The following is a 19,921-nucleotide window of genomic DNA, read 5'->3' as shown; positions in this document are numbered from 1 at the left end:
GGGCTTCAGATACCACCATCCTGGAAAGTGGTATAGGATTGGAGGTCCCTGGCTTCTGGGCACTGAGTGGTTCCAGATCCCCAAGCTCTTCAAGCTGCCTTGCCACAAAACAGATGAAGTGGGGTTGAGTAAGGTCAGTGCATGACCTCCAATCTCCCAATAAGCTTTTTTCTATTACTTGCTTAAAAGTAAAAGGGCCAGTAAATGGACATTAAAATGGTAAGGCGATTTGAGCATCTCAAACACCAATTTAAAAAAAGATGAAAGTCCTGACTTGGCATCCATCAGTCCACATAATTTGATACCACTTTTGGTGTAACTCCATAAAAGCAGTGTTATAGAAGGAGTTATGCTGATTTGATGTACTGGAGTTGAATTTCTTTTTTTTTGTTTTGTTTTGTTTTTTTTTTTTTTTTTTTGCTTATTCTCAGAAATATTAACATTTAACAATTGTTTAGAATTTGTGACTTATGTATAAGGCATTTTACCATTTTCATTTTACCTTATTACTTTTCTTATTTTCAATGGCAGAGACCAGTCAGAATTTCAATAAAATGTACTTACAACACTATTTTTATTGTTAAGAGTCTCTGCTTTTATTCTTGGTTGGTTAAGGCACTATGTGAAACCTTAAGTCTGCCAAACTAGTTTTTTTCTTTCCCCAGCTGTCAAGACAATAGAGGAAGTATGTCACTACCAAAAATGACTGAGTTGTGTTGGGCCTGGAGAAAAAGTCAGGTAATAGGAGCCTCTCCTGGGGCTGCTGATAGTTAGGCTCATCCACCACAGCACTTCGAGCTCGATTGGAGTCACCATGGGTTTTCTGCAGGAGAGGCAAAAATTATAGAAACTGTTAAAATAACTTGTAGCAAAAGCTATGCATGTCCTCCATCAACCCAGGTAGGTATGGTAACTGCAGGCCAAGCAGCTCCAGTTCCATTGTCAGAGTTAGGATTCAGTTTGTACTTCTGACAAAAGGTATTATAAATCAATTCCAGAACAGTGGACCCTGCAGAAGTACTGCCCATGAGGTTTTATCAGCACATGGAAAAGCAGGAGGAGAAAGACATACCGTTTGTCTTTGTGGCCCCACAGAGCTCAAGTGTTCCACTTCAGCTGTCCCAATAGGGGGCAGCAGATTGTTTCGACTCAGGGGCATTGGTGAGGGAGAGGAGAGCGAGTCCGTGGCTACTGGGCTGCAGATCCCACCAGCAAACACCAAGATATGAAAAATAAAGTTACAACAATGCAAGCAAGCTGATTTAGAATCAAATAAATGAGGGAGATGAGTTTAATGTCATGCACAGAATGCTTTAAGTAGCCTATGTTTTTAAGTAAAGCAGTTGCAGGATTTTGGAAAATTAGAGTTTGGGGGATTTTTTCATAGTATTTTCTGATTTTTGTTGAAACTTTTATTTTGGGCACACAGCAGAATTTGACCCTTTGCCTCACAGAATGCTGGACAAAAGCAGTTTTCCCTGTCTGCTGTTAACACTGGGTGTTAACCTAGCCAGGATTTGTAATTTCACATCTGGTGGAATTCTCCACAGTCTGGGACTTTTGGTTGTCCTTTTCAGTAATAACAGTAGTCCTTCCTTATCTACTGTTTTGCTTTCCATGATTTCAGTTACCCATGGTCACTGAGGTCCAGAAGTAGATGATCCTCATTCTGACGTATTGTTGGAAGGTCACGAGTAGCCTAATGCTGCATCACAGTCCCTCCATCATTAACCTCACTTCATCTCATCACATAGACATTTTATCATCTCACATCACAAGAAGAAGAGGAATAAGTGTGGTACAGTAAGATACTATGACAGACCACATTCACATAAATTTTACTCCAGTATATTATAATTGTTCCACTTTATTATCTGTTAATCTCTTACTGTACATAATTTAGAAGTTAAACTTTATCATAGGTATGTATAAGAAAAAACATGTAAGGTTTGGTACTATCCACAGTTTCAGATATCCACTGGGGGTCTTGAAACCTATACCCTTGGATAGGATGACTATTGTAATTAGGATTCCCAGGCAAAGTTCCTAAATGTTCCTTTTATGGTATTTCTAGTGGTTTGTAGCATTACTCATACTCAAGACAGTACCTAAAAATCAATGATACTTTCATGTCCCAAAAGAAAGAAGGTAACTTGTTTCCGCTTTGAAGAAACTGTCAGAAGGTATGAGAGATTAATTATACCGCAAGAAAGCTCATCTTCAAGTAAGTGAATCTATATATTAATACCAACATCAACATAAAATAGTAGATAAGAAAAACCTCCAGTGTCCTGACAAAGACTTTTGGTTGTTAATGGACATTTCTTTTAGTGAATCTTTTGGGATAAATTAAAACAAACTGAAAAATCAAAGTCAAGAAATCACATGTGCTTGATTTAAAAGCTGAATTCATGATCTTATACACTTGGTCATAGTCTTAGAATCATACATCCTAAGCTGTTTTGTGAATCAGCAACTAATGAAAGAATTTTATTTAAAAGTAGGCTTCTAAGTATTTTTTACAAGGCTCAGAGTGAATTAAAGGTGGCAAAAGGGAAGAAAATATGGTTAGTGTCATTTCCTAAGAAGTGCTAAGGGATATTTTGCCAGTATATAGACAAGTACTTATTTGAGATTAAAATGTTATTGTCAATAGAGTGAACAAATCCCAGTGGTCAGAAAAATATTAAAGGGGAGTTAACTTATTTTCGGATGAATTTCACTGAGCATGTACTTGCTAAGGAAAATGTTTAATAAGATACATATATCTTGTTTCCTTCGATCAGTGTCACTGAAGTATTCTAGCCAACATTTTATTTGTATAAGTAAAAATCTTTAACGGGAAGATCCAATATCTGAATTGTATTCAAATTTAATCACATTTCTTTTTTGGATTTAAACCAGTGTACAGTCCATCATGAGAATATGTAATGATTAGTTTTTAGGCATATGTTTTAGTCTTACACTTAAATTCATCCTCTATAAAATTCGTTAGTTTTATGACAGTTTCCAAAAATTCTGCTTTTCAAACCTACATTCGGGGTCCTCTGAGGATTTCTTCCATAGGTCTTGGCGTTCCAGCGCATGAATGGCTTGTGCTGATGGGATGAAGGGTACGTGGTGGAGGATTGCGTCTCCTGGCAGATTGTGCTGTGTATGACAGAGCCGATGTACTGAGCTCTAGGGCTCGATTTGGCCAATTTCGAGATGAAAGGATGGTACTGGATCCAGGTCTCATAAGTAACTTGTCATCAAGATCTCTAGTGGCCAAATCAGAAACCAACAATGAAATGGACATTGCTCTGTATAGGGAAACAGGACTCAAAGGCTTAAACTATAAAATATATTCAACGGAGAATAAAGCAAAAGTGAGTAACCTAGTTTACACAAGTCATGTAATCTAGTTTAGGCATGAGAACACGTTCTTAAAAGAAATACCTCATTTTAATTGTACAGGTAATTTACTAGAATGGAGATTTGGTTGGGAAAGCTCATCCATTATTCACCAGGCTTGACAGTCACTTCTTCAGTGACAGTGAGGCTAACCTGAAGTACCTACTCTAGAATGCTTCCCAGAAGTTCATCCTAGGGACTGAGATCCCTACCATATTTGAGGCATTCTTTGTGCTGAAGGAAAGGCTTAGTTGAAAGGCAAATAACTGCTGCTTAGGAAGTGTGGCACTAGCGAGGTTCCTACTAGAAGAGGAAAATACTGAGCTCATTGGAGCCTGCAGGCATGGGGATTGGGTTCCTTGGAAAGCTGGAAGCTTGTAGACAAAGGATCCAGAGCCTCATGCTGCCCAGGGCACTAGCACTACGGTAGATCAGTTTGCATAAGCAACTGAAATACAACTTTTCTGTAAGTACTCTGGTAAATAGAATACCATGCCCAAACAATTAAGTAGCTTAAACTCTGCCCTACAGACTCAGGTTTTTATTTTTGTTTTTAAGCAGAGGAGATATTTCTGTTGTAAGACCCCTGAGAGACAGTATTTGGACAAGGAAATGGAGGGAAAGTGAAAGAATTAAGCTCCGCTACATGCTCTTTTGGCTTTTAGCAAGTTCCTCAAACTTGGTGACTGCTTTGGTCCTCTAGTGCAAAATATACCTCAGCATTTGGAGGACCTTGAAGGGAGAATACCTACCAAGAAATGGAACTAAACCTTGAGTGTCAGTCACAGAGGTCGTGCTGGCCTTCTACCACCCTAACCATTCACTTACTAGCCTTTTCTTTGCACACCCTAACTGCTTTCTATTACAGTAGCTTTAGGACTTAGCTGCTCCATGCTTAGCTTTATTTTGTCTTCGGGACTACTCATTCATAATCCTGGATTCAGTTATCACCTTTAGCCAGGTGACTTCTAGATCAATCTCCAAATCTGATGTCTTCCATGTTTCCAGTGAGATGGCTTGGCATTGTAAACTCAACACACCCCAAACCAAATGTATCTTTACCCTACAACAAACTTCCCTTGAGCTTTGAAATCTCAGAGCTGATTCTGGTTCCTCTATTTTTATAGAATCTGTCTTTCTGGTGTGAATGTCTTCTAAAATATTCCATTCCTTTCTTATTCTTTGCTACAACTTGAGTATAGGCTTTTAGTAGCTCATGCCTGAACTCCTATATTAGACTCTTTACCTTCAGTTCCTCCTTCTTCAATCCAGTCTGTGTTCTGCTATAAAATCTCTTTCAGATTCCTGACTTAAATACATGTGCTGCCCAAGTGAAATTGGGAAGTGTCAAATGGCATAATTACTTCAGAAAACTGTATGGCAGTTTCTTACAAAGTTAAACATAAACTTACCCAAGAAAAATGAAGCCCATGCAAGAATATATTTATGGTGCCTTTATGCATAAGAGCCACTATCTGGAAACACTCCAAATGTTCATTAACAGGAGAATAGATAAATCGTAGTATGTTCTTACAATAGAATGCTATTTGTTAATAAAAGAGAAGGTCACATGCCACAACATGAATGAATGGATCTCAAAAACATGGCATTCAAAACTGTCCAGTCTGGTCCCAACCTTCATTAATTTCAGTCTTCTTTCCACTACTTACACCATCATCTATTTTAATTCTGGAAGATGGTCCATGATCTTTGGTCAGAAGCATTACAATTCTGACCTCTTTTCTTACTGTAGCAAAACTGGTCTGCTTTCCCTTCTAAAGAGTCTGTATTTTTTTGCCTCCAAATCTTTTCCCACACCATTCCTTCTATCTAGAATAGTCATGTTGCTCTTCTCTGCTTATCCAAACTCCCATTTTGAAGGAAAAGTTCATACTATAGTTACCCAACAAAATGCCTCACTTCTTTGGGACTGCCATGCATTCACTCTGGGTACCACACACTTGACATTCAGTCACAAAAATGCACTGTTTGGTTGAGTCTCTTTTTACCCATGTCTGTCTTCTCTTTCCAGTTACATTATGAGAAACCATTTCCCTTTAATGTTTTTACTCCCCAGATGTCTCTTTGCTTGGTATGTACTCAATATATGTATGATGATTTGACTGATTTATCTTTCCTTCTATTTCTCAGTGATCTACATAAATTCTAAAGTCTTAAAAATTTTACATTTCTTACAGTAGCTTGTCCATTAGGGAGAGATTTCTTGGCTGTAGAGGCATCCCATGAACCAAGAGACCATTCACATTTGGCTGATGACCACTTGCTGCTTGACAGAGATTCATCTATATGTCAAAAGAAAATGTTACTTGGTTGGTGAAGACATTTTCTGGGTTTCCCAACTTTGCCAAATTTTCAAATTAGATAATCTGTACATTCTTCTCCTATTCCCCCCGCAGCTGAAGCTCCAAGTCCACTGTCAAGATGACAGGTCCAAGTCCTTTTCTCTTCATTTCTAAGTGACTGCAGGTAGGGGAAGCCTGATCAACTGAGATGAAAGCAGTTAACAGCCACTCTGATAGGGGAGAGAGGACTTCATTCCTATCATTATTTACATTAGGGAAAAAAAACCCTATAAAATATGGAACAAATATGGGAAAAAAAAACTAGAGTAAACTCAGACATCATCTCTTTCATCAAACAATCTTATTTATGCTCTACACTAATGCTTTTCTTTCATGAGCAGTCATGACCTCAATTCTGAAGCCTCTTATTAGCAAGAGTTCATCTTATCCTAATGTTAGAAGGACTTAATCTTCCTTGGACTGACATTGCCACCTTGGGGTGCTGTTGATTTTCTCTGTCAGATCATCAGTTCAGTGCCCTTTCTGGCCATCTCCTCTGCCATACCACGCATTTTCCTCCTATTTTCTCTCAGAAATATTTGAATTAATGTTTTTCCTTTCTTTGGTTATTAATAGCCAGAAACATTTAGGTTATTCATTACTTAGGCTACCTAACCCATAGATCACTTCATGTTAGAAGTATTTTATTACCACCGAAGAAACATTAGTTCACCAATTAATCCTCCAGTGTAATAAGATATAGATGGGCCTTGCTGATTTTATTTTTAAATAAACCCTTTGTAAATCCAGCAGCACAATATCAGGCCAGGATACAAAGCAAATACTAGATCTGGTAGTAAAGCCCAGTGTTGATGACCATGGCTCAAGGGTTAGGACTCTCCCTCATTCTCTCTCTCTCTCTCTCTCTCTTTTTGCCACAAGTAACACTGGGAAACTATTAGGAAACAGCCTAGATAAGTCATTACACAGTCATGAAATCAGGCTCATCAGCCTTCTGCAAGAAATGGCCATGTTTATGCTTGTCCACGGACTTAACTGGGACTTCTTCCTTCCTTTGGTTTGCCTTTTATGCCTCAGTTATAATGAGTACAAAACCCCCCAAAAGCAAAAAAGTCAACAGATTGAAATATCAAAAATAAAAACCAGGTAGGCTGAGATAAAAGAAAAAGGAACCAAATGGACAAAATCATAGGATAGGATGTTAAGGCCTCAGAGATCTGAGATTGTTCCCCTTTCAGTCATATCCTTTATTCTTCAAACAGAATTAGGCTACCACATAGCTATTTCTACATTACATGACATATGGATGACTTTTAAAAAGAGCTGACTGAAAATTATCAACCCTAATTTGCTATTAATTTTTTTAAAAATTTCCTTGAGAGAGAGCGCATGTGTGCAAGCAAGAGCTGGAGGAGGGGAGAAGGGTGAGAGAATGTTAAGCAGGCTCCACACCCAGTGCAGAGCCTGCCATGGCTCTTGATCACACCACCCTGAGATCATGACTGAACTGAAATCAAGAGTCAGATGCTCAACAGACTGAGCCACCCAGGCGCCTTGCTATTACTTTTTAAACTGAAATTAAACATCAGTGCAGAGTCACTGGATTATTGTGATAAACACATAACTTTACTGAAAAAAAAAACCCTGAATCCTACATAATAAAATTAAAGCAAATAACCGAGCAAGCTGCTTCTGGCAAGAACAACCCTGGGTTCTCCAGGACTTCCCTGCACGGGGCTTACTGGGTTTGAGGTGATGGGCGGCACCTTCGACTGTGGCACTGGAGGGAAGACCAGAGGTTGTGGCTCATTCAGCACAGGGGGGCTTGCTGAAGCTGGTCTGGAGATGGCAGCCGTGCTCTCATCATCTGAGCAAAGGAGCAGAGTCTATAAGCCATGGGTATCTTCGGATTCAGAGCAAGACAGTGAAAAAAATTTTTCCCCAAGAATTCATAATCTAAGCCTTCATTCACTTTTGCAGCCCAATTTCATACCACCCTCATGTAGAAAAAAACCCATTTAAGAAGTTAGTTTAAAGTGGTTTCCGAGGCTCATGAGGCCTATTGGTACCTGGCAGAAGGAAAAAGATCTCTGGAGTAAAGCTGTCCCATAGAACACCTGGAGTTATAATATAATGGCTTCTGGCTGCATGTGGCACTAGAGCCCTTAAAATCTGACTCGTTATTGAGGAACAGAATTTTAAATTTTAGTTAATTTTAATGAATAAAATGAATTTGACAAATTAAAATTTAAATAGCCAAACAGATTTGGAAAAGAAAAACTACAAAAGAGAAAATTGCTAAAATAAAAAACAGAACTAATAGATTAGATACTGCTGAAGATGTTAGTGAACTGGAAGAAAAAGATGTGAAGAAATAATTCTGAATTCAATCCAGAGGAAAGAAGATGAAAAATATGAACTAAAAAACAAAAAAACAAAAAAACAAAAAAAACAAAAAAAAATATGAACTGTACTCTAAAAAGTTAATTTTCCTGTATATAAATTATACCTTAGTTTTAAAAATGTACAAATAAAATCACAGTGAGGGATCCCTGGGTGGCGCAGCGGTTTGGCGCCTGCCTTTGGCCCAGGGCGCGATCCTGGAGACCCCGGATCGAATCCCACGTCGGGCTCCCGGTGCATGGAGCCTGCTTCTCCCTCTGCTTATGTCTCTGCCTCTCTCTCTCTCTGTGTGACTATCATAAATAAATAAAAAAATAAAAATAAAATAAAATAAAATCACAGTGAAACATCTTTTTACATGTTGACAATGAAATATTGATCAGTATCCTGATGAGATTGTCAACACAGGAACTTGTGTACTGTTAGTGGGCATGTAAAACTGGTACAGTCATGTTGGATAGTTTGGTGTGATCTAGTAAACTGAAGATACATATTCCCTAAGACCCAGCAACTCTATTCCTTTGTATATACCCTAGAGGAAATCTTGCACATGTGTACCAAGAGAAATGCTCAAGATTGTTTTATAGCATCATTGATCATAATTGCAAAACACTGGATTTGAGGATTTTAGCACTTCTTACCATCAGTTATGGCTCCAAAGCACAACTCAAGATGAGGAACCATGTTTCTGAGTAGAATTAATATGCACTTTGGGTCTTCATTGTTTGTAAATCACTTATATTATCAGTACAGTAGTAAACCAAAATGTAAACCAAATCTTGACAAAAATATCCAGTGAAGCTTGTTTCCCCATTAGCAAATTAGGGTTAATAGTAAAAATAGTTATTCATTTTAATTTATTATATTATTAGTTTTTACTTTAAAATATTTTTTCATAATTTGGATTTTAAAACTGGCCTGATTAAATGACTGTAAAAATAAAAGTTATAATAATGTTTATATATATATTTTTTAAGATTTTATTTATTCATGAGAGACACACAGAGAGAGAGAAGCGCAGAGACACAGGCAGAGGGAGAAGCAGGCTCTATGCAGGGAGCCTGACGTGGGACTTGATCCGGGGACTCCAGGATCAGGCCCTGGGCTGAAGTGTCACTAAACCATTGAGCCACCAGGGCTGCCCATGTTTATATTTTCTTAGCATTTTATATGCTTTTGGGTTACTGTTGACAAACCTTAAAATACCACAAGTTGTCATATGGTCCTATGCACTTTGGTTTTGTTCCTTACATAGGGGTAGAAAAAGTTGTTTTAGTGGTAGAGATAGGTTTGTACTGGCACCCACAGGTTGGCTCTGAGAGCAGCTAACCAACTGGTCCACACCAAAGCCCAAAATCCAAGAGTTCTCTTTCCATACTTGAAGATGTTATTTTACAAAAGTAATGATAATACCTAACATTTATTGCACTGTTCCATATTCCAGGAACTATTTTATATGCTTTAATGTAACTCATTTACTCCTTATACAACCCTATGCGATATTAGATTTGAGAGCAGGGATTGGCTAACTGTGGCCCATGCATGGGCCAGATATGATCCATTACCTGTTTATCTTACTGCAGTAAAATGAGCATAACATAAAAATTGCCACTTTAACCATTTTAAAGTGTGCAATTCAGTGGCACTGAGTACATGCATAATGTGCAGCCATCACCACTCTAGTTCCTTAACTTTTTCATCACCCCAAAAGGAAATCTCATGTCCATTACCACTGTTACTTTTTATAAATAAAGTTTTAACAGCACTTTATTTTTATCACTGTATAATAGTCTCCTATGAATGTATCACATTGGACTGTTGAGGAACATTTGGGTAGTTTCAAGTTTATATTTTCCAGCATGTGGTACTATTACGGACTTTCTGTTTTAAAAGATTTTATTTATTTATTCCGAGAGAGAGAGAGAGAGAGCAAGTGAGAGCGAGCACACAAGCAGGTGGAAGCGCAGAGAGGGAAGGAGAAGAGGGCTCAATCCAAGGACTCCAGAATTATGACCTGAGCCAAAGGCAGTTGCCTAACGGAGTAAGCCACCCAGGCTCCCCTATTATGGACATTCTTATGTATGTGTTAGTGAACATATATACTGAGCACATAAGAGTGTGTACACAGGCACATCCACCCATTGGTATATTGTTTATGGCTGCTTTCAAGGGAAGAATTGAGTAATTGCAACAGACAGGATAGGATGGCTGGCAATGACTGAAATATTTACAACCTGTCTCTTTATACACAAAGTTTGGTGACTACTGTTTTAGGTGTGAATGTCCCCTATTATGGACATTCTTATGTATGTGTTAGTGAACATATATACTGAGCACATAAGAGTGTACACAGGCACATCCACCCATTGGTATATTGTTTATGGCTGCTTTCAAGGGCAGAATTGAGTAATTGCATCAGACAGGATAGGATGGCTGGCAATGACTGAAATATTTACAACCTGTCTCTTTATACACAAAGTTTGGTGACTACTGTTTTAGGGGGTTAACTCACTAAATCAGTCCACCAAACCATATAGAGATCCTCCAGCTCCATTTCAAGATCAATTTCTTTTTTTTTTTTTAGACTTTAAGTTTAAAATCAAATAATACAATGAAATAACCTGAATTTATGGGTGCACAGAAAAAATAAACTAAAAGGATATTAATTCACAGCCTAACCCCAGTAAATTGTGAAAGTTGAAATGAAAGTTCTCTCTGATATCTCAGTGGTGGATAGTGAAAATTGAGAATTCCTTTATTTAGCACCAGTGTTTATTATTACTGCAGTTCAGATATAACTGTGGACTTTATCATTTATCTGATATCTCCAAAAACTTAAACTGATATGATATAAACCAGTTTTTAAAGGTTTTTAGTTTTCTAATTCCAGCTTTATTTATTTAAATATTTTATTTATTTGTTTGTTTATTTATTTGTTTGAAAGAGAGAGAGCAAGCACAGTGGGGCAGGGTAGAGGGAGAGAGAGAATCCCAAGCAGACTCTCTACCGAGCAGGGGCTCTATGTGGGACTCAATCCCACAACCGTGAGATCATGACCTGAGTAGAAACCAAGAGTTGGACACTTAACCGACTGAGCCACCCAGGTGCACCTCCAATTCCAGCTTTAAAAGAGAACTTGAAAAAAATAAAAATAGAAATAAAAATAAATAAAAGAGAACTTGACATGCATACAACAGAGTGGCTTAAAAAAAAACCCACATAGACAGTATCAAGTATAGCAAACATGGAACTCTCATACAATACTGGAGAGTGTAAATGGTTGTAGCCACTTTGGAAATTTTTTTGACAGTCCCCACTGAAGTTGGAATAGAATATCTAATGACCCAGCAGTGCTACTCTTATGTGTCTAGTACATATGTTCATCAAAGGATATGTACAGGAACATTCCTGACACCATATGCTGACAAATATAAACTGCAAATTACTCAATATGATATAGTCATACAACAGAATATGATATAACAAGGAAACTATTGTTTCAAGCAAAACAATTGAATCTAACAATGTGAGTTTAAAAAGACATGCAAAATGATATATACTATAGGAGTCCATTCTTATAAAGTATAAGTTAGGATAGGGTTACTCTTAGGAGTTTAGGAAGTGATAGAGAAAGCATGAGAGGGGCTTGTTTAATGTTGGTAATGTTCTATTCTTGGTCTGGGTGCTGGTCATACATGTAGATTCATTTTTAAATTGAAAACTATTTAACATTAGCACAATGATTTGACAATTATGTAAATTTCAAAATGCTTGCCATGATAAGTGTAGTTAACATCTCTGACCATACAAAGTTATTACAGTATTATTGACTATATTCCCTGTGCTATACTTTTCATCTGAAGGACATACTTCTTTTATAACTGGAAGTTTGTATCTCTTATTCTCCTTCACCTATTTCATCTTTCCCCACCACCACCACTCTCCCCTCTGGCAACAACTATTTTGTTCTGTATGAGTTCTTTATATATTTTGGATATTAATCTCTTATTGAATATTATTTGCTATTATCTTCTCCCATTCAGTAAGCTGCCTTTTTATTTTATTTTATTTTTTTAACTAATTTTTATTGGTGTTCAATTTACCAACATACAGAAAAACACCCAGTGCTCATCCCGTCAAGTGTCTGCCTCAGTGCCCGTCACCCATTCCCCTCCACCCCTGCCCTCCTCCCCATCCACCACCCCTAGTTCGTTTCCCAGAGTTAGGAGTCTTTATGTTCTGTCTCCCTTCCTGATATTTCCCAACATTTCTTTTCCCTTCCTTTATATTCCCTTTCACTATTTTTTATATTCCCCAAATGAATGGGAACATATACTGTTTGTCCTTCTCCGATTGACTTATTTCACTTAGCATAATACCCTCCAGTTCCATCCACGTCGAAGCAAATGGTGGGTATTTGTCGTTTCTAATGGCTGAGTAATATTCCATTGTATACATAAACCACATCTTCTTTATCCAGTCATCTTTCGATGGACACCGAGGCTCCTTCCACAGTTTGGCTATTGTGGACATTGCTAAGCTGCCTTTTTAAAAAAATTTCCTTCACTGTGCAATAGCTTCTTAGTTTGATATAGTCCCGGTTGTTTATTTTTGCTTTTATTTTTTTCCTTCCTTGGGAGACATATCCGAAAATATTGCTGAGGCTGATGTCCCTGAGTTTACTGTATATATTTTCTTATAGGAGTTTTATGGTTTCAAGTCTTATATGTAAGTCTTTAATCCATTCTGAGTTTATTTTTGTGTATGCAGTGAACTGTCTGGTTTTAGTCTTTCACATATAGCTGGTTCTGTTTTTCCAACACCATTTATTGAAGAGAGTGCCTTTTCCACATTGTATATTCTTGTCTCCTTTGTTATAGATTGACCATATAAACATGGGTTTATTTCTGGGTTCTTAATTCTGTTTCATTGATCTATGTGTTTTTGTGACTGTTTTGATTACTGTAGCTTCGTAATGTAGTTTGAATCCCGAGATTGTTATACCTCCAACTTTTGTTCTTATTTCTCAAAATTGCTTGGGATAGTCCGGGATTTCTGTGGTTCCATACAAATTTTAGAATTTTTCATTCTAGTTCTGTGAATAATGCTGTTAATTTTTTATAGGGATTGCCCTGAATCTGAAGATTACTTTGCATAATATGGATGCTTTAACAAAATTAATTCTTCAATCCATGAGCATGGATATATATCTTCCCATTTATGTGTGTCAACTTCAGTTTCTTTCATTAATGTCATAATTTTCAGAATACAAGTCTTTCACTCCTTCCCTAAATTTAGTCCTATGTATTTTTAATGAGATTTTCTTAATTTCTCATTCTGCTATTTTGTTACTAGTATTTAGAAATTTAACAGATTTCTGTATATTGATTTTGTATCTTGCAACTTTACTGAATTCATTTATTCTAACACGTTTTTCCTGGGGTCTTTAGGTTTTTTTTTTTGTTTTTTTTTGTTTTTTTAAAGCGGTATATCATCTGCAAATAGTGACAATTTTCCTTGTTCCTTTCCAGTTGGGATGCCTTTTTTTTTTCCTTGTCTGATTGTTGTGGCCAGGTCTTCCAGTACTATGTTAAATAAAAACAGGAAGAGTGGACTCCTTATCTTGTTTTTGATCTTAGAAGGAAAGCTTTCATATTTTCACCATTGAGTATGATGTTAGCTGTGAGTTTGACATATATGGTCTTTATTTTGTTGAGGTGTTTCTTCTCTACCCATGTTATTGAGTTTTTATCATGACTGGATGTTGGATTTTGTCAAATGCTTTTTCTGCATCAAGATCATCATGTGATTTTTATTCTTCATTTTGTCAGTGTGTTATATCACATTGATTTGTGGACGTTGAACAATTCTTGCATCACTGGAATAAATCCCACTTGATCTTGGTGAATGATTCTTTTAACGTATTTTCTTAAAGATTTATTTATTTTAGAGAGAGAGTGTGTGTCCACAAGCTGGGAGAGGAGCAGAGAGAGAGAGAGGGAGAGAATCTCAGGCAGATTCCCTGCTGAGTTTGGAGCCCAACACAGGGCTTGATCTCACCATTCCCCAATCATGACCTGAGCTGAAATCAAGAGTTGGATGCTTAAGCCGCCCAGTTGCCCCTATTTTAATGTATTTTTATGTTCAGTTGCTAATATTTTGTTGAAGATTTTACACCTATGTTCATCAGGGATATTGGTCTGTAATCTTATTGTTTTGTAGTGTCTTTGCCTTGTTTTGGTATCAGGATAATGCTGATCTCATAGAGTGAACTTGGAAGCATTCTTTCCTATTCTATTTTTTGGGATAGGGTTTTTATTTTATTTTATTTTATTTATTTTATTTTATATTTTATTTTATTTATTTTATTTATTTTATATTTTATTTTATTTTATCTTATTTATTTATTTTATTTTTTATTTTGAGAGAGAGAGTGCAACAGGAGAGGGGGAGTGGAAGAGGGAGAGAGAAAATCCCAAACAGGTTCTTCACAGCTCTGTCCAGTGAAGAGCTTGATGTGGGGTTTGATTCTATAACCCTGAACTCATGACCTGAGCTGAAATCAAGAGTCAGATGCCCAACTGATTGAGCCACTGAGGCATGCTGAGAGGGATAGGTTTTAACTAGAATTCACCTGTGAAGCATAATGTCCCAGACTTTTCTTGGGAGTTTTGTTGTTTCCAAGATCTGCTCTTTATTTTTTAAAAAATTTAAAGATTTATTTTAGAGGGAGAGCGTGAGTGGGGAGGAACAGAGGGACAGGGAGAGAGAGAGAGAGAGAACTCTCAAGCAGTCTCTCTCTGTTGAGCATAGAGCCCAATGAGGGGCTCGATCTCACAATCTTGAAGTCATGAACTGAAATAAAGAGTTGGATGCTTAACTGACTGAACCACCCAGACACCCCATCTTGGGAACTTTCTGATTACCAATTCAAAATTTTGTTACTAGTAATTGATTTGTTCAGATTTTCTATTTCTTCCTGATTCAGTCTTAGAGACTTGTATTGTTTCCAGAAATTTACCCATTTCTTGTAGATTTCCAGTTTTTGATAGCAGTCTCTTGTAAGCTTTGTATTTCTCTGATATAGTTTCTAAGTTCTCTTTCATTTCTGATTTTGAGTCCTCTTTTTTTCTTGATGAGTCTGGATAATGGTGTATCAATTTTTTTTTCAATTTTATTTTTTCAAAGAAACAGCTCTTAGTTTCAGTGACCTTTTCTATTTTTGTTTGTTTCTATTTCATTTATTTCCACCCTGATCTTTATTATTTCCTTCCTTCTGCTAATTCTGGGTTTTTTTCTATGTGTGGTTCCTTTATATGTAAGTTTAAAATGAGACTTTTCTTGGTTTTTGGGGTAGCCATGTATTGCTAATGTAGCCAGGTAACCTTCCCTCTTAGAATTGCCTTTTCTGTGTCTCAGAGATTTTGAACTGTCCTATTTCCATTTTCATATGTCTCCAGGTATTGTTTGATTTCCTCTTCAATTTTTTCATTGACCCATTGGCTATTTGGTAATATGTTGTTTATACCATGTGTTTATATTCTTTTATTTTTTATATTGTAATTGATTTCTTATTTCATGCTAATGGGATTGGAAAAGATACTTGATATGATTTAAAGATTTATTTGAGAGAGAGAGACGGAGGCAGTGAGCGTGAGGTGGAGGAAGGGCCGAGGGAGACCAGCAGACTTTCATAGAGTGGGGAGCTCAATGCTGGGCTTGATCCCAGGACTCTGAGATCATGACCTGAGCCAAAATCAAGAGTCAGACGCTTAACCGACTGAGCCACCCAAGAGCACCTGATGTAATTTAAATATTAAATTTATGGAGACTTGTTTTGTGTCGTAACATGTAATCTACCCTGGAGAATGTTCCATGTGTACTTGTTCTATGTGTATCCTGCCATTTTTTGAATCGAAGGTTCTGTACATATCTGTTAACTTCATCTTGTGTAATGTATCATTCAAAGCCAGTTTCCTTATTGATCTGCTGTCTAAATGATCTATTCATAATATGTATGGGGTCGTAAAGTCCCCTGCTACAATTGTATTACTGTCAATTTGTCCCTTTATGTTTGTTAATATTTGCTTTGTATATTTTGCTGCTATTCTGGATGCATAGATATTTACAATTGTTATATTCTCTTGTTGGATTTATCCCATTATTATGAAATGCTTTTCTTTGTTGCTTATTACAGTCTTTATTTTAAAGTCTATTTTGTCTAAGTATACTAGTCCAGCTTTCTTTCGGTTTCCATTTGAATGAAATATCTTTTTCCAACCCTTCACTTTATTCTCTGTGTCTCCTTACATCTAAAGTGAGTTTCTTTTAGGCAGCATAGAGATAGGTCTTGTTTTTTTTATTCTCTCACCCTGTTTCTTTTGAGTGGAGCATGTAATCCATCACATTTAAAGTAATTGATAGGTATATACTTACTGTCATTTTTGTTAATTATTTTCTGGTTATTTTTGCATTATTCCCTGTTCCTTTCTTCTTTTATTGCTCTCTTCCATTGTGGTTTGATTACTTCCATTATTGTTATTCTTAGATGCCTTGCTCTTTTTTGTGTGTGGGTCGGTCAAAATTTTTCAGTGTGGTTATTATGAGATTCATATGTAACACCTTATCAGTATATATAGTAGTCTATATTAAGTTGATGTTTGCTTAGGTTTGAACACATTCTAGAATCACTTGATTTTTACTCCATGTTTTATATATATAATATATTTTTGTAACTTTTTAGTTTGTGTATTCTGGCTGATTTTTGTAGATATAATACATGTTACTACTTTTGTGTTTTAACCTTCATAGTAGCTTTATAAGTGATTGATTACTGCCATTACTGTATGTTTGCATTTGACAGGAAATTTTTTTTCCTTTCAAAATTTTCTTCTAGTTATGACCTTTTTGTTTCCACTTTAAAGTTCCTTTAACATTCTTTGTAGGGCTAGTTTAGTCATGGTAACTCCTTTAATTTTTGTTTGGGAAATTCTTTATCTTTCAATGCTGAATGATAACTTAGCTGGTTTAAGTTTTTGAATATATTATGTAAGACTTTGAATATATTATGCCACATTATTCTGGCTTGCAAAATTTCTGCTGAAAAATCAGCTGATAATCTTATGAGGTTTACCTTGTATGTAATGGTTTCCTTTTCTCTTGATGCTTTAATTTTTGTCATTTTAGTTATTATATGTCTTGTGGGCTTCCTTGGGTTCATCCTGTTTGAAGCTCTTTGTGATTCCTGGGCCTGGATGTTTGTTTCCTTCTCAAGGTTAGGGAAGTTTTCAGTTATTATTTCTTCAAATAAATTTTCTATTCCTTTCTCTCTCTCCTCTTCTTGGACTCCTACAGTGTAAATGTTATTACACTTAGTGTTATCACAGTTGTGCCTTAATCTATACACTTAAATTTTTTTTCTTTTTTGCTGTTTCAGTTTTGTTGCTTTCCATTACCCTGTCTTCCAGATCACTGAACCATTCTTCCACATTCTCTAATCTGCTATTAATTCCCTCTAGTATATTTTCTGGGGGGAGGGGGGGGAGAGGGAGGGCAGAGGGAGAGAGAGAGAATCTTAAGCAGACTCCATGCCCAGCATGGAGCCCAATGTGGGGCGCAATCTCACAACCCTGAGATTGTGACCTGAGCTGAAATCAAGAGTTTAACTGACTAAGCCACCCAAGCAATCCCACCCCCAGTGTATTTTTCACTTCGGTAACTGTACTCTTTAGTCTGACTTGTTCTCTTTTTAATATTTTTTATTCCTTTCTATCTCCTACTCTTCTCTCAAGTCCAGTGAGTATCTTTGAACTCTGTCAGGTAGATTGCTTATCTCCATTTCATTTAGCTCTTTCTCTGTTGTTTTGTCTTGTTACTTCATTTAGAACCCATTCCTTGGTCTCCTGATCTTTTTCATAATCTGTGTTTTTTTCTATGTGTTAGGTAGGCCTGGTTTTGAAAGTAGTTGCCTTATGTAGGAGGCATCCTGTGGTGCTCTGTAGTGCAATCCACCTTGGTCATCAGAACCAGGTGCTGCAGGGCTGCCTGCACCCTCCTGTTTTGCTTGAACCAAGGTTACTGTGGGAACACTGGTGGGCAGTGTTTGCTTCTTGAGCAGCTCACTGAGAGGCCTGGCTGCACCTGCTGTAGACTCAATGGTGAGCAGGACTATCCTCAGTCCCACAGTCTACAGTGACCAACTGTGACAGTCTACAGTGACCAACTGTAAAGATACAGTGTTGGGCAGAGCTTGCTCCTGGAGTAGCTAGCTGAGAGACCCACCAGCATCTACTCTCAGCATGCTACTGTTCACATACTGGTGTGGGGTTTAGCTTCCCCACTCTCTGGGGTGGGCATCATTTTGTAGGCAAGTTCCTGGCCAGGGCTGACTACCAGGATGATAGGGTAGGAGCTGCTTTTGGAGATGACTGACAGGTAGGTCAGGCTGGATGGGATGAGACTGCAGGGGAATTATGGGGGTATAGTAAGTAGTACCAACAAGATAGATGGAGGTGTCAGAACTGCCTCCCACAAGTATCTGGCTATCTATGCTAGGTAAGTGAAAGGATAATGGTGCCTTCAAGTTCTTCTGTTCCCAGAGGAAATTGCCACACATCTCTGCTTTTCTGGCACATGTCCTAAAATAAGTCAAGAAATCTTCCTGTAGAGATAGGAAGATGATGGTAGAATAGGAAGACCCCAGGCTCACCTTATCCCTTGAATACAACTGAATAACTATCAAATCATAAATATCCCAGAAATCCACCTGAAGACTGACAAAACAAACTCTACAACTAAAGTGAGAGAAGTCACATCAAAGAATGTAGGAAGTGTGGAGATGTGATTTAAGAGAGAAACGGATTGTAATTGCTGCAGATGGGAGGGAGCTATGGATGTGAAGAAAGGTGAGAGAGAGAGAGAGAGAGAGAGAGAGAGAGAGAGAGAGAGAGAAGAGGAGAGGAGAGGAGAGAGAGAGAGAGGAGAGAGGAGCACATAGGGGAATGCACAAGAACATTTCTCCATAGCCACTGGCTTGGAAAATGAAAGAGGCTGAATTTCATGAGTTCTTGCAATTGGTGGGGCTTAAAGGTTGGAGTTTTAAAGGTCAACAGACTTGGTTGGGATAGAGCTTAGAGGGCACTGTGCTGCTCTTGGAGAAAAGGCAGGCAAAGAACCTGGGGGCATACAGTGTGGAAACCACAATCTGAAGAAAATATGGAGTACACAGTGGGGAGATTATTTGCTCTTCGTGGAGTGTGTCCCTCAGAGGCAGTATTCTCAGAAACATCTCTCTGAGAACAAAGGAAATGGCCAGTGCCATGTCCCTCCCCCCTAACCCCCCACACCAGCATAAGCACAGAGTCGTGTAGGAAGCAGCACAGTACAGACAGTGTCTACCTAACTTGCTTACACTAAGCCTTGAACCCCTGTGCTCCAATGGTACTGCCCTTCTCAGTCAAACTAACTTCATCCTGGTGTAGCAGGCCCCTTCCCCTGAAGACCAGCGTGACCCCTCCCCACACCACATCTCCCAACCAGAGAGTTTTGTAGGGCCTCAGTTCCAGTGGAAGCAGTGACAGGTCTCATTTCACAGGCAGACCAGGGCACACCTAGTTAAAACACCACTTTCAGGCCAGGGACAAAACACTGTCCCAGCAGGAAAGAAAAGCCCCTGCAGATGACTGGCTGGAAGGGCAGAGAAGACAGAACACAGTAGCACAGCATATGCAGCACACACTAGAGCCACCCCCTGAAGCACCAGGCCCTGGGCACTACATGACATCTTTGTAAGGCCATTACTT

At 37.8% G+C, this 19,921-nt stretch overlaps 1 protein-coding gene across 5 annotated transcripts in view; it reads right to left on the bottom strand.

Annotated features, from left to right (window-relative positions):
• The window catches only part of FAM149B1 (family with sequence similarity 149 member B1), a 71,830-nt gene that overhangs the window by 4,331 nt on the left and 47,578 nt on the right, over positions 1-19,921 (bottom strand). For 3 of the 5 annotated variants that reach the window (XM_026004412.2, XM_072755052.1, XM_072755053.1), the window contains 5 exons: positions 7,460-7,584; positions 5,590-5,696; positions 3,036-3,260; positions 1,073-1,196; positions 698-823 (listed from right to left, as the gene is read on the bottom strand). In XM_026004412.2, the coding sequence (XP_025860197.1) occupies positions 698-823; positions 1,073-1,196; positions 3,036-3,260; positions 5,590-5,696; positions 7,460-7,584 (707 nt within the window). The remainder of the gene's footprint in view (positions 1-697; positions 824-1,072; positions 1,197-3,035; positions 3,261-5,589; positions 5,697-7,459; positions 7,585-19,921) is intronic. The other 2 variants (XM_026004420.2, XM_072755054.1) reach the window with 2 other exon arrangements.

This window comes from Vulpes vulpes, chromosome 4, assembly GCF_048418805.1.
Source record: "Vulpes vulpes isolate BD-2025 chromosome 4, VulVul3, whole genome shotgun sequence".
NCBI classification, from domain to species: domain Eukaryota; kingdom Metazoa; phylum Chordata; class Mammalia; order Carnivora; family Canidae; genus Vulpes; species Vulpes vulpes.
The sequence above is the reverse complement of the archived record's forward strand: the minus strand, read 5'-3'. Positions and strand labels throughout refer to the sequence as shown.